Source organism: Salmo salar, chromosome ssa17, assembly GCF_905237065.1.
Source record: "Salmo salar chromosome ssa17, Ssal_v3.1, whole genome shotgun sequence".
NCBI lineage: Eukaryota > Metazoa > Chordata > Actinopteri > Salmoniformes > Salmonidae > Salmo > Salmo salar.
In genome coordinates, this window is record NC_059458.1 from 50,304,188 (window position 1) to 50,315,812 (window position 11,625).

General features: G+C 42.4%; 2 protein-coding genes across 3 annotated transcripts; one reads left to right on the plus strand and one right to left on the minus strand.

Annotated features, from left to right (window-relative positions):
* Positions 1–255: 255 nt before the first annotated feature.
* trmu (tRNA 5-methylaminomethyl-2-thiouridylate methyltransferase) lies at positions 256–8,266 on the minus strand. Its single transcript, XM_014152772.2, has 11 exons — positions 8,065–8,266; positions 7,730–7,895; positions 7,010–7,116; positions 6,742–6,867; positions 5,965–6,137; positions 3,371–3,424; positions 3,167–3,233; positions 2,934–3,034; positions 2,646–2,790; positions 1,701–1,783; positions 256–961 (listed from the first exon to the last, which is right to left on the minus strand). Exons 1-11 carry the CDS (start codon positions 8,144–8,146, stop codon positions 815–817), a joined length of 1,251 nt encoding a protein of 416 aa, XP_014008247.1. The 5' UTR covers positions 8,147–8,266; the 3' UTR covers positions 256–814.
* A 26-nt stretch (positions 8,267–8,292) lies between these two features.
* On the plus strand, positions 8,293–11,625 carry srr (serine racemase). 2 transcript variants are annotated; one of them, XM_014152774.2, is made up of 7 exons: positions 8,293–8,437; positions 9,510–9,694; positions 9,868–10,049; positions 10,149–10,279; positions 10,396–10,544; positions 10,719–10,808; positions 11,023–11,625. In XM_014152774.2, exons 2-7 carry the CDS (start codon positions 9,511–9,513, stop codon positions 11,262–11,264), a joined length of 978 nt encoding a protein of 325 aa, XP_014008249.1. In that variant the 5' UTR covers positions 8,293–8,437; position 9,510; the 3' UTR covers positions 11,265–11,625. The 2 variants fall into 2 exon arrangements, with proteins under 2 accessions (XP_014008249.1, XP_014008250.1); XM_014152775.2 differs by having other exon boundaries at positions 8,332–8,556.

Sequence of the window (11,625 nt, forward strand, 5' to 3'; positions counted from 1 at the left end):
TTTCCATTATTTTGGTAGTTACCTGTACATTCCACCTGGTGTAACATAAATTATGTTAATTTAACCACCAGAAACAGTGGATAGGCAAAGTATAGAAGGTTAAGTATAACTTGTACGTGTTCGCCCCCTTGTGGCAAGAGAGGAAGAGGATGCGAAACAGTAGCTACAGAGGTAAAGTAAAGTGACACATACTTCAGCTGGATTTCTTCAGTGAGGTTTTCTGCTGGCCACAAAATTGCAAGAAATCACTAATAATTAAAAAACAATCGTAAGTTTAATCACTTGCTCTTCATTTCTGAATTCAAGTTATTCTCTATTTACATATTTTATAATTGAAAAGAATGCAGTTCAATCCAAAATGTGTTTAGGTGAAATGGCACCAAAGGAACAGGCACACTACTTGTTTGGATTATCACAAAAGCCATAATGTTTTTAATATGCATTTCACATTTTCTAATAATCTGTCCAAATAAATAAATTAGACAATGAATTACCATGTGCATGGTTGTACACAGTCCACACTATCAAATAATGATGTACATCACAAGTACCCTAATAGGAAGAAGTATCAACTGAGGGCAACAGTACAGAGGAAGTTTGAGTGTGTTTTTTTTGACAAGTGGACAGGTCCGAAAGCATGATCAGTGTGCTCTTCTGTTCTTCAGTAGTGGTTCAGAGAATGGGATAAGGCTTGTGGAAGTACAGTAGTCTTGTCTATCAGCAGTGTGACTGAAGTCTGCAATGTAAGGTTAGGTCCATATCGACAGTGGATAGGCCTGGGCCTAGGTCTGTTTCTAGGAAGTGTCTCTCAGGCTCAGCTGGCTGGTTCTGGAGTCCCCTCCTTGGCCACAGGGGCTTCCTTCATGCGGTCTCGCCCCTGTTGGAGAGTGTACTCTGTGGGGCCCAGACGGACGATCTTCCCACTTCCCAGACACTCATCCCCCTTGTACAGCACTGCAAACTGGGGGAAATGAGTGAAGTGAATATGGAGAAATTAGAAGGGAGGGTAGTGATGAGCAGACATCGACGGAAGCTTTGAAGCAAGGCTATTCAGTCAATGTTGAGGTAGATGAGACGGGCACAGAAAATTGATGTTAGGGGGAGACATTGATGCTGAATATTGACTCCTAGTCCCTCTGAACTAACCTCCACATTTGAGTGCATACACACCACTATTCTCTATCGCTTTTCTATTCATCTACCCTCACTCTGGCCTCGAGCCCAGAGCTCCAAGACAAACGCGTCTCGGCCATATTGTTTTCTCAGAGCAGCGGATTATGGGATAGCGCATGAAGAAAGGGGGGTAATCCAAGCGTGGACAAGGCTCTTTGTACCCTGACTAGAGTCTGGAGTAATCCCTGTCAGAGAAACCAGAGACACACTGGAGCAGCTGGCTACGTTTGTTGGGCCTATGATAGGCCTTTGTTAGCTAGCTAATCAGGATCTTAAGGAATAACACACTGGGACTAACACACCAGCTAAACTAAAACCACTGTAATGGTTCATGGGTTGGCTTTACTCTTTAAAGCTGACCTAACGACAATAAATCAATTTGAAAATGGCCTAAATAAATTTTACTCATAGTTAAAATTCTTCTGAGAACAAAACATCCCTAGAAAGTAATGAAACCAACTGCCCAAACTCTGAAAAGGGTGAGACAGGCGGCTTACATGTCTACGTGTGGGAAACAGAGAGCTTACCTGTCCTGGTGTGAGTGCTCTGATTGGCTGAGACAGCATGATCCACACAGAGCCATCCATGTTCAAGGTCACAGTGCAAGGGGCTGGAGATACACAACCTCACTGTGTTATTAACATGTCACTAACACTTTTGAAGTGTACATTTTTGACTCAATAAAGCTGTTTTTTTAAGCCGTATGGGAGGTAACGGTATTGGGGTTTTTTTACCCCCTTTTTCTCCCCAACTTTGTCATATCCAATTAAGTTCTTGTCTCATCGCTGCAACTCCCCAATGGGTCCGGGAGAGGCGAAGGTCGAGTCATGCGTCCTCCAAAACATGACCCGCCAAACCGTGCTCCTTAACACCCACCCGCTTAACCCGTTAACCAGGAAACACCGTTCAACTGACTACCGGGGTCAGCCTGCAGGCACCCGGGCCCGCCACAAGGAGACGCTAGAGCGCGATAAGCCAAGTAAAGCCCCCCCAGCCAAACCCTCCCCTAACCCTGATGACGCTTGGCCAATTTTGCGCCGCCCTGTGGGACTCCCGGTCACGGCCGGTTGTGACACAGCCTGGGAACGAACCCGGGTCTGTAGTGACGCATGAAGAAAGGGGGGTAATCCAAGCGTGGACAAGGCTCTTTGTACCCTGACTAGAGTCTGGAGTAATCCCTGTCAGAGAAACCAGAGACACACTGGAGCAGCTGGCTACGTTTGTTGGGCCTATGATAGGCCTTTGTTAGCTAGCTAATCAGGATCTTAAGGAATAACACACTGGGACTAACACACCAGCTCAACTAAAACCACTGTAATGGTCCATGGGTTGGCTTTACTCTTAAAAGCTGACCTAACGACAATAAATCACCCGCATTAGACCGCTGCGCCACTCTGGAGGCCCAGGTAAAGATATTGTTAATGACACATCCTTACAAACTGTGTCTGGCCCTAATGTGTTATGTGACTCACTGAGAGGCATCTGGTGGATGAAGCGGAAGTGACACTCCATCATCTTGGTCTGGATCAGCTCAGTGGGAGGGTCCTCCGTTATCCAATGGAAACGATCTGTTCGGACCGTGTCTCTGAATAGAGCCGGGTGATTGGTGGTCGGACCCTGATGTTAGGGAGTTTAGAATCAGAATCCCATTGAGAATCAACAGCAAGGAGGTAGGAGATCTGCCTGTATTGTAGTTAGGCCAGTTGTTTAGGACACAATTAGGTATAACAGTATTGAAGAGGTAGAAACCATTCCTTTACCACAAACACTTCTCCAGTAGTAATGTCTTTGTCCACAACAAACCATGCATCCCTCTGCCCACCAATCCTAGCCCTTTGGCCTAGTGTCAGGGTGAACCAACCTGAAAGGAAGAAGAGGCAGAGAACCAGTCGTTAATGTAAAGGTTTACTATTGGAAGAGCAGTACTCTTATAAAGGATAGTGGGACAAGCACTACCATAGAAGATACCACTGAGGATATCACACAGCATTACCTTTATGTTCCCCCATGATCTTCCCATCCTCAATGGAGACAAAGTTCCCCGGTTTTAGCTCTAAATACTGACAGAAAAACAGGAATGCAGATATTGTTATTACACACAAACATGTTTATTTATTACTATGGCCATTGTATCTCAATAATGAACTGTATACAGTAGTTTCTTTCTTCATTCAGTGTGTGTATTTTAATTCCATACCTCTAGAATGAAATCCTCAAATTTCCTCTCTCCAATAAAGCAGATGCCCATACTCTGGAAACAGATAATGATATTCAGTGTTGCCACACAGTCCACGAAAAAATACAATTGATTTTGTAAGATGTAATCTATGTCAACACAGTGTAATTAGGGTGTAGGCCGAACAACAACAATGCAATGAAATGTTAATCTGTAGGCAGCTCAGAGAGGAGAGATGATCAATACTTTATCTACACTCCTGTCCATATGTACTTGGACAGCGAAACTAACATTTTACATTTGGCTCTATACTCCAGCATTTTAGATTTGAGATCAAATGTTTCATATGAGGTGAATGTACAGCACGTCACCTTTTATTTGAGGGTATTTTCATACACATCTGTTTTACCGTTGAGAAAGGAAAGCACTTCTCCCCACCCCCATGTGAAGAAGTAACAAGTATTTGGCCAAATTCACTAATGGTGTATCAATAACAGGGGACATTAGCATTTTTGGGAGGGTATGATCTTTGTTCATGATTTTGGGGGTATGATCATCATTATTCATGAATGATTCTCTGTAATCATGCTAGCCTGCACATTAAGAACAGATACCACACCCTAACAGGGTATTTTTCCCCTTTACTCATAACAGAATGAAAAGTAAAACATTTTGATTTAAAATATGCAAATCCTCAATAAATATAAACACTTCACACGTATGACGGATGCATACGCCTTGATCATACCAACAGCGTCATTGCGCAAAATGTTATGCAGAATCATCTGGATATGTGTGCAACAAAAGTTCAACATTCACCTGCTACCATTTTTGTCAAGATGTCCACACATATGTTCGATAAATCCAACCTATGCACCACACAGAATGCAGTCAAACTGACTCTGCAACACAATCCTGCAATGCAAACGCAGCGTTCCATTGGAAATGAATGTACTTCTGGTGTACCAAAATGCAATAACACTGTCGGGGCGATGGAGGTGATATTTTGCAAAAAACTTACAGATAAAATGCCACAAGATATCAAAAAAAGCAGTTGGACAAGTCTGGTTATAAGTCCTAAGAACCAGTGTGTGGAATAATGTAAATGTACCTCCTTTGAAGGCTGAGAAAAAGGTCATTTTGAGAAAATGGCCGATAAAGACAGGCCGGACAAAGTTAAATTACTGTTTAACGGATGCCTCCTTTTTTCTGCAAAAAAATAAAAATAAATAATCAGATGTGTTATTTTTCTGGCAATATATGCAGCGCTTTGTCTATAATGCACTGTCCGCTCTCCCTTGAGGCTTTCCCAAGTTGATGCACAAGAGACCAAACAGCCTCAGATCACGCACCAATTTACTGGCCAGAGATCAGGGCATTCATCAGCAAAGATGCAGTGCAAGCTGACAGTATTTTTGACAACCAAATTGAAATCAAAATTATGGACGAAATCGAAGTGCTGTATGGTGATTTGCGATTCATAACTTACATTTTAAAAAGGTACTACCAGTAGTAGTAGGCCAACTGATAACACCAAGATGGAATGGGTTTGAAGTGATGCGCCGCCGAGAACAGCTAGCACGTCCAGCAAAGTACATCGCCAGTGGCACGCACACACTTCGAGCAGATCAGCAGCTCCACAATGATGTGATTGACTGTCTCCAAGGTGGGGGCTTTTCGTGGCAGCCAGACGAGACAATCGAAGGAGAATGCGTTGAGCAAAGTTACTAGGCTCGAATTTAGTGAAGCTTGAACTATATACACTACCAATCAAAAGTTTGGGGTCACTTAGAAATGTCCTTGTTCTAGGCCTCCTCTGTCCAGTGTCTGTTCTTTTGCCCATCTTAATCTTTTCCTTTTATTGGCCAGTCTGAGATATGGCTTTGTGGCTTTGCAACTCTGCCTAGAAGGCCAGCATCCCGGAGTCGCCTCCTCACTGTTGGTGTTGAGACTGGTGTTTTGCGTGTACAATTTAATGAAGCTGCCAACATAATTGCAAAAGGGTTTTCTATTGATCAATTAGCCTTTTAAAATTATAAACTTGGATTAGCTAACACAACATGCCATTGGAACACAGGACTGATGGTTGCTGATAATGTGCCCCTGTACGCCTACGTAGATATTACATTTAAAAAATTGCCATTTCCAGCTACAATAGTCATTTACAACATTAACAATGTCAACACTGTATTTCTGATAAATTGTATTTTAATGTACAAAAAAATAGCTTTTCTTTCAAATCAATGACATTTCTAAGTGACCCCAAACTTTTGAACGGGAGTGTAGATTGATGCTTCTAATTGTGCATGTTATAAACTACACTTTTTATGATGATAGGCTATACTCTATGGTTGGATTGATGTATTTTTTCCAATACTACATTAATTTGGCAGACCTAACTTGATTGACCCTGTTTCTACAAGGCCTAGTGTGAGAGGTCTAAATCATATTTGTAACCTCATTTTAAAGTTGACATTCTGTACTTGTCGCCTCATATGAAATATTTGATCTCAAATCGAAAACGCTGGAGTACAGAGACAAATGTAAATGTTTTGCTTTAATGTCCAAATACAGTACACACAGAGGGCAGTGTATCTGTCTGTGTGGTTAGTTACCTCTTTCTTCTTCAGGACGTGTTGGAAGCCGGCCTCGGCTGCAATCTTCTTCACGTAGTCTTTGGTGAGTCCCGACAGGGGAAAGAGTGTACGCCGCAAAGCATCCTGAGACATCTGACTGAGGAAGAATGTCTGGTCCTTAAAACGGTCTGCTCCCTGGTACAACCTCACCGCTTCAACGGAGATAACAAAGGGTTAAAAATCTAAGACACCAATCTAATGACAGCCCTATAATATCGGTCCCTATATCTAATATAACCAATCTTGGTACTCATTCAAGTTCCCTGAATTTCTCTACACATATCAAATGTCTACAGACTTACAGATAAAAGCCTTTCACATATAAAACTCGGTACCCTGGACCGTTTGAGAATTCTACAGAACATATTTTGATTTCACAAGACCTGAAAATAACCGTTTCAGGGTGTGATTAGCAAGACGCACATTCTACATGACGTTAGTGAGCTAGCTTCTTTACAACGGGCAAAAAAGTTTCACGCGACTCATGCTGGCGCGTCACAATACCTGGTACCTAGGTCCTGGATCTTGGACCCCCTACTCACGCAGGTCCAGGTTTCATTTCAACCAGGGTTTGTTTGCATTTCACACATACTTTATAGGGGTACCAAACGCTACAGGATCCGGATCATAAGGGGATATGTGAAAGCACCCAAAGTCTCCATATTGTTATAGAGGTAAGATTGACATAATAATAATAATAAAACATTGGTATAAGAAAAGCACAGAAAGAGGTTGAGAGGAGTCTGTTGTTCTTACGGTTTCTGATCTCAAAGCGGTCTCTGAAGACATGTTGAGGGGAAGGAGCCAGATGACTCTGTTGGAAGACATCTTCATCCTCCTGAGATGTCCTGGCATAGTGGCCTGTCGCCATGGCATCAGCACCTAGGGGGAAATCAGCAACAACACAATATTGCATTTTTTTTGTACAAGCTCAGTTTATTTAATGGTACTTGAAGTTCTTAGCATACTTGGATGTTTTTATAATATAATGCATACTAATACTGAGCATTATTATACTACATACCCAAGCCGTTGATGGCATAATTGTAGAAGTGATTGAATTTTATGTGTTTGTTGCACAGAATGTCTGGATTTGGTGTCCTGCCCTTCTCATATTCCTTCAAAAGATTACTGAAGAAAGGAGACATTGGTCAGACATTGAGGAAGAGAGCAATCTGGGGTGGGTGGGTATAATTTGTGGAACGTTCCGAAAGGAATGTCTTCCAAAAACGTAAATAACAAGGTTGCCAACAAACAACGCACGCACAAAGTTGTATAGCGGTAGAATAAGATACCGGGTAGGGAGTGGGCTATGTCATAAAGTTTTTCACTCACCATGTTCATGCTGAAAAATGTCTGTCCTCTCTCTGGTAGTCTATGGATAAACATTAAGAATAAGCTACGTGGTGAGTTGATGCCTATTCGGCAGCTAGTTAGCTAGGTGAATTGATTATGCTACTTTGTATGCGTTGTTTGTTGGCAACCTTGTACTTTACAACGTTTTTGGAACTGATTCCTATTGGAACGTTCCACAAATTATACCCATCCATCTGGGGTATATTCATTTATCACATTCTGTTGCAAACGGAATGAACACACCCCAGATCTAGGCCTGTGACGCCAACCTAATCCCGTGATAACTCACATTACTTCAATTAAGGTGAGTGCAGCTGTCTACTTAGCCGGGCTACAACTGTTCCAATTATACAAATTTAACAATCATCTAATTAAGGAGGATACCTACGTGAACACTTCGTGCCAGTACTCTTTGACGTAGGACACTTGATGAAAAGGTATGTCCAGACTCTGGCACACTTTGTAGGCATCTTCACAGTCCTTTTCGGAGGAACACACCCCATTCTCATCCAGGGAATCCCAGTTCTTCATAAACACTCCAGTAACGTGGTACCCTGTCAATAAAACAAGCCAATGGGAAGACGAGAAACTTACAGTAAACAAGCAACATTAGATATAAAATAAGACATATTCCGTTAAATCATAAAAATAAAAAAATATTCAGTTTATTTGTATCGTGTTTAGCTAGTTAACGTTGACTGTTCCAGTGAAGGTACGTCTCACCTCTTCTTCTGAGTAACAAAGCCGTTACAGAGCTGTCAACTCCCCCAGACATCGCGCACACGATATGTCTCACGACACCCATGATTTTCACAACTATTTGCCACGAAAATACGTTTTAAATTGACTAAATCAGGTTTCAACTTAACTTTTTCGGATAGACGCGGCCATTTTTTTCGTTCCGTCTCAAAACAATGTCCGACTAGAAACAAGTTGCGTGTGGCTTTACCTCCAGCTGTGGTTTACTTGTGTTGCGGGTGCCAGGATAACTGTAACACTGTGTAAACATAACGGAGCTGTTGAAATTCTGCTCCGTAAATTGGATAAAAACTCTCGAAAATCCATACATTTGCATATATTTTTCGAAAGTATCAAGGTACGTTGACTAGAATTATACAACGGTCTCTGATTATATTGACTGTTACACCCGCAAAAGTGGAATATATTGCACGAATGTGTACATCTGTAGTAACAGTTCCACCATGTCAATCAATGGTGAGATAATTTTGTGTTACGTGATTTCATTAACGTTAACTCTTTTTGCAAGTATTAACAGAGTAGAAGAATGAAACAATATATAATGTTTAATTTGGTGGAAAAGAGCTAAGCAAGTCATAAGGATAATCCTTCTCATCAAATAAAATGTTATTGGTCACATACACGTGATTAGCAGGGTGTAGCGAAATGCTTGTGCTTCTAGCTCCGACAGTGCAGCAATATCTCATAAATTACACATATACCCAATACACACAAATCCAAGTAGGAATGAATTAAGACTATGAACATATGGACGAGCGATGTCAGAGCGGAACGGACTAAGATGGAGTAGAATAGTATAGAATACAGTATATAAATATGAGATGAGTAATGCCAGATATGTCAACATTATTAAAGTCACTAGTGTTCCTTTCCTTAAAGTGGCCAGTGATTTCTAGTCTATGCCTATAGGCCTCTAATGTGCTAGTGATGGCTGTTTAACAGTCTGATGGCCTTGAGATAGAAGCTGTTTTTTAGTCTCTCGGTTCCAGCTTTGATGCACCTGTACTGACGTCGCCTTCTGGATGATAGCGGGGTGAACAGGCAGTGGCTCGGGTGGTTTTGGCCTTCCTGTGACATCGGGTGCTGAAGGTGTCCTGGAGGGCGGCTAGTTTGCCCCCGGTGATGCGTTGGGCAGACCGCACCACCCTCTGGAGAACCCTGCGGTTGCATGCGGTGCAGCCCGACAGGATGATTTCAATTGTGCATCTGTAAAAGTTTGTAAGGGTTTTAGGTGGGGTGGGGGGGGGGGTGCACCCTCTGCTGTTTCCTGAAGTCCACAATCATCTCCTTTGTTTTGTTGATGTTGAGTGAGAGGTTGTTTTCTATGCAAATGAATGACTGTTTTTAGGATAATCCCACCAAAGACTGTTTTCAAACCACTTTGATACAACTCTGTGGTTGTCTTCCAGCATGGTGGACGTGCCACTATCAATGAAAGCCATCACTTTGGATCTGCTAAGAGATGCCAGAGAGACAGTGAGGACCAGTCCTTTGGGAGTCATCAACACTCCTATGATCCCATGGTGCCAAACAACACTACCGCTCAACATCCCCTGTAACATCCACATCAAACTGGAGAACATGCAGAGAACTGGTGAGTTTGTGTATGAATTAGATGGCTTAGTCAGGCACATTTACATTACTACTGTACACGTTTCAATTAATAATGTAGGCTGTTTTGTAGTAGATATATTGATAGACATGGTTGATGTTGGACATTGAGAGTGATACAATAACAGCAGTTTCTGTCATTGTGTTAATTGCCAGGTTCGTTTAAGATAAGAGGAGTGGCCAACCAGTTTGCCAGGAGACCAAAAGGAGCCCATTTTGTCACCATGTCTGCAGGGAACTATGGGAAGTCTTTTGCGTATGCCTCTAAACACTACGGCTCCAAGGGGAAAGTGGTGATGCCAGAGACAGCCCTTGTATCCAGATCTACACTCATACAAGTCAGGTTCTTGTTTCCAATTGACTGCTTCAGTCTTTAATTGTATCATCTAAAATGACACATCTGAAAATAACCAAACATATCTGTCCATTCGCTCCAGAATTTTGGATGTGAGGTGGAACGGGTGCCTACAACCTGTCTGATGAACGTGGTGAATCGTTGTGTCCAGGAGGAAAACATGACGTTCCTCCACTCATATGACGACCTGGACCTGATTGCAGGACATGCCAGGTATAGAACAGCCGAACAAGGCAACAGAACCAGCTTTATCCGGGCCTTTTACCTCTTTTAGAGGGAAAATAAAATGCTGGTCTGTCTCTCTCCCTTCCCCTCTCTCTGTGCTGTAGTCTAGGTTTTGAGGTACTGGAGGTGATGCCCCAGCCTGATGTAGTGGTGGTGTGCTGTGGAGGAGGAGGTCTACTGGCTGGGGTGGCTGCTGCCATCAAACTGGCCGGCTGCGAGAAGACAAGGATCTATGGAGTAGAGCCAGAAGGAGGTACATAACACCTGTTGTTTAAATCTCACCAAGACAATATCAGGCAGGGCTTTTTACAACTATGATACACCACTAACTGATATATATGAACATACACATGGGACAATATACTGAGGGGTTGATATACAGTATGACCATTTTGTTTACCTTAATTTCCTGTCTTTGATTCATTAGCCTGCACCATGTACAAAAGTTTCATCGAGAAGAAGCCTATAGGCATGGACAGCAAGAGCATCGCGTCAGGACTGGCTCCACCTTTTGCAGGTACAGTACATTGGCTAGACCTAAGTAAATCCTAAAAGATCAGGACATAAGAGGGAACAACTTTGTCTTCATCTGGAATGAACCATAGCCAAGCAAACAGATCTGTGAATTGTACCTTCTTTACCTGTACTCCCTGATGTGTTTTGTACCATAAGTCACGTAAAGGTTAAAACATCTACCATTGCTAACTGCCTGGTGTGTTGTCCCCCCCCAGGCACCCTGCCCTACGAGCTGTGCCAGCGCTATGTTGAGGAGATTGTACTGGTGAGCGATGAGGAGATCAAGGCTGCCGTGTCGACCCTGTACAGGGCGGGGCTCCTGGTGGAACCGTCAGGGTCCGCGGCATTTGCAGCCATCGCTAACGACAGAATCCCTGACATTGCTGGGAGGAACGTGGTGGTCATCCTCAGTGGAGGAAACATTGGCAAAGACGAGCTCACTAACTTCCCTGATTGAATATCTAGTTACTTACTTAGGTATTTTCCTACTCATGAAGCATAGGCCACTGACAACAGTTTTCCAGCGTATTTAGTCCGGGGTGATTTGTTCAAGTTCTCCTCATGCGTTTCCCCATTGAATGTTCACAAAGTTATTATTACAGTGACTACTACAGAGAATAAAGAATGATTATTCCAACCAGTCTGAGTTAGGAGAAGTAATGCATTATTATTTTACTACATTGACTGTTACAGAGAAGAAAGAATGACCATTGCTCTAACCAGCTAAAGTTATGTGCAAATCATGCATTATTTTTCTCACTAATACTTTTTATACTGTGATATTATCTTTTTGCAAATAAACTATGCAATGTATTCAA

Bases quoted from the DNA above. Each gene is read 5' to 3' on its own strand.
- trmu (XM_014152772.2), bottom strand. From the start codon at position 8,146: ATGGGTGTCGTGAGACATATCGTGTGCGCGATGTCTGGGGGAGTTGAC. The intron at 7,117-7,729 runs GTAGGTATCCTC...TCCTTTCTTCAG, and splicing joins TACTGGCACGAAGTGTTCAC to TAATCTTTTGAAGGAATATG. The intron at 6,138-6,741 runs GTAAGAACAACA...TCTCCGTTGAAG, and splicing joins CCGCTTTGAGATCAGAAACC to CGGTGAGGTTGTACCAGGGA.
- srr (XM_014152774.2), top strand. From the start codon at position 9,511: ATGGTGGACGTGCCACTATCAATGAAAGCCATCACTTTGGATCTGCTA. The intron at 10,050-10,148 runs GTCAGGTTCTTG...CATTCGCTCCAG, and splicing joins CCAGATCTACACTCATACAA to AATTTTGGATGTGAGGTGGA. The intron at 10,280-10,395 runs GTATAGAACAGC...TCTGTGCTGTAG, and splicing joins CTGATTGCAGGACATGCCAG to TCTAGGTTTTGAGGTACTGG.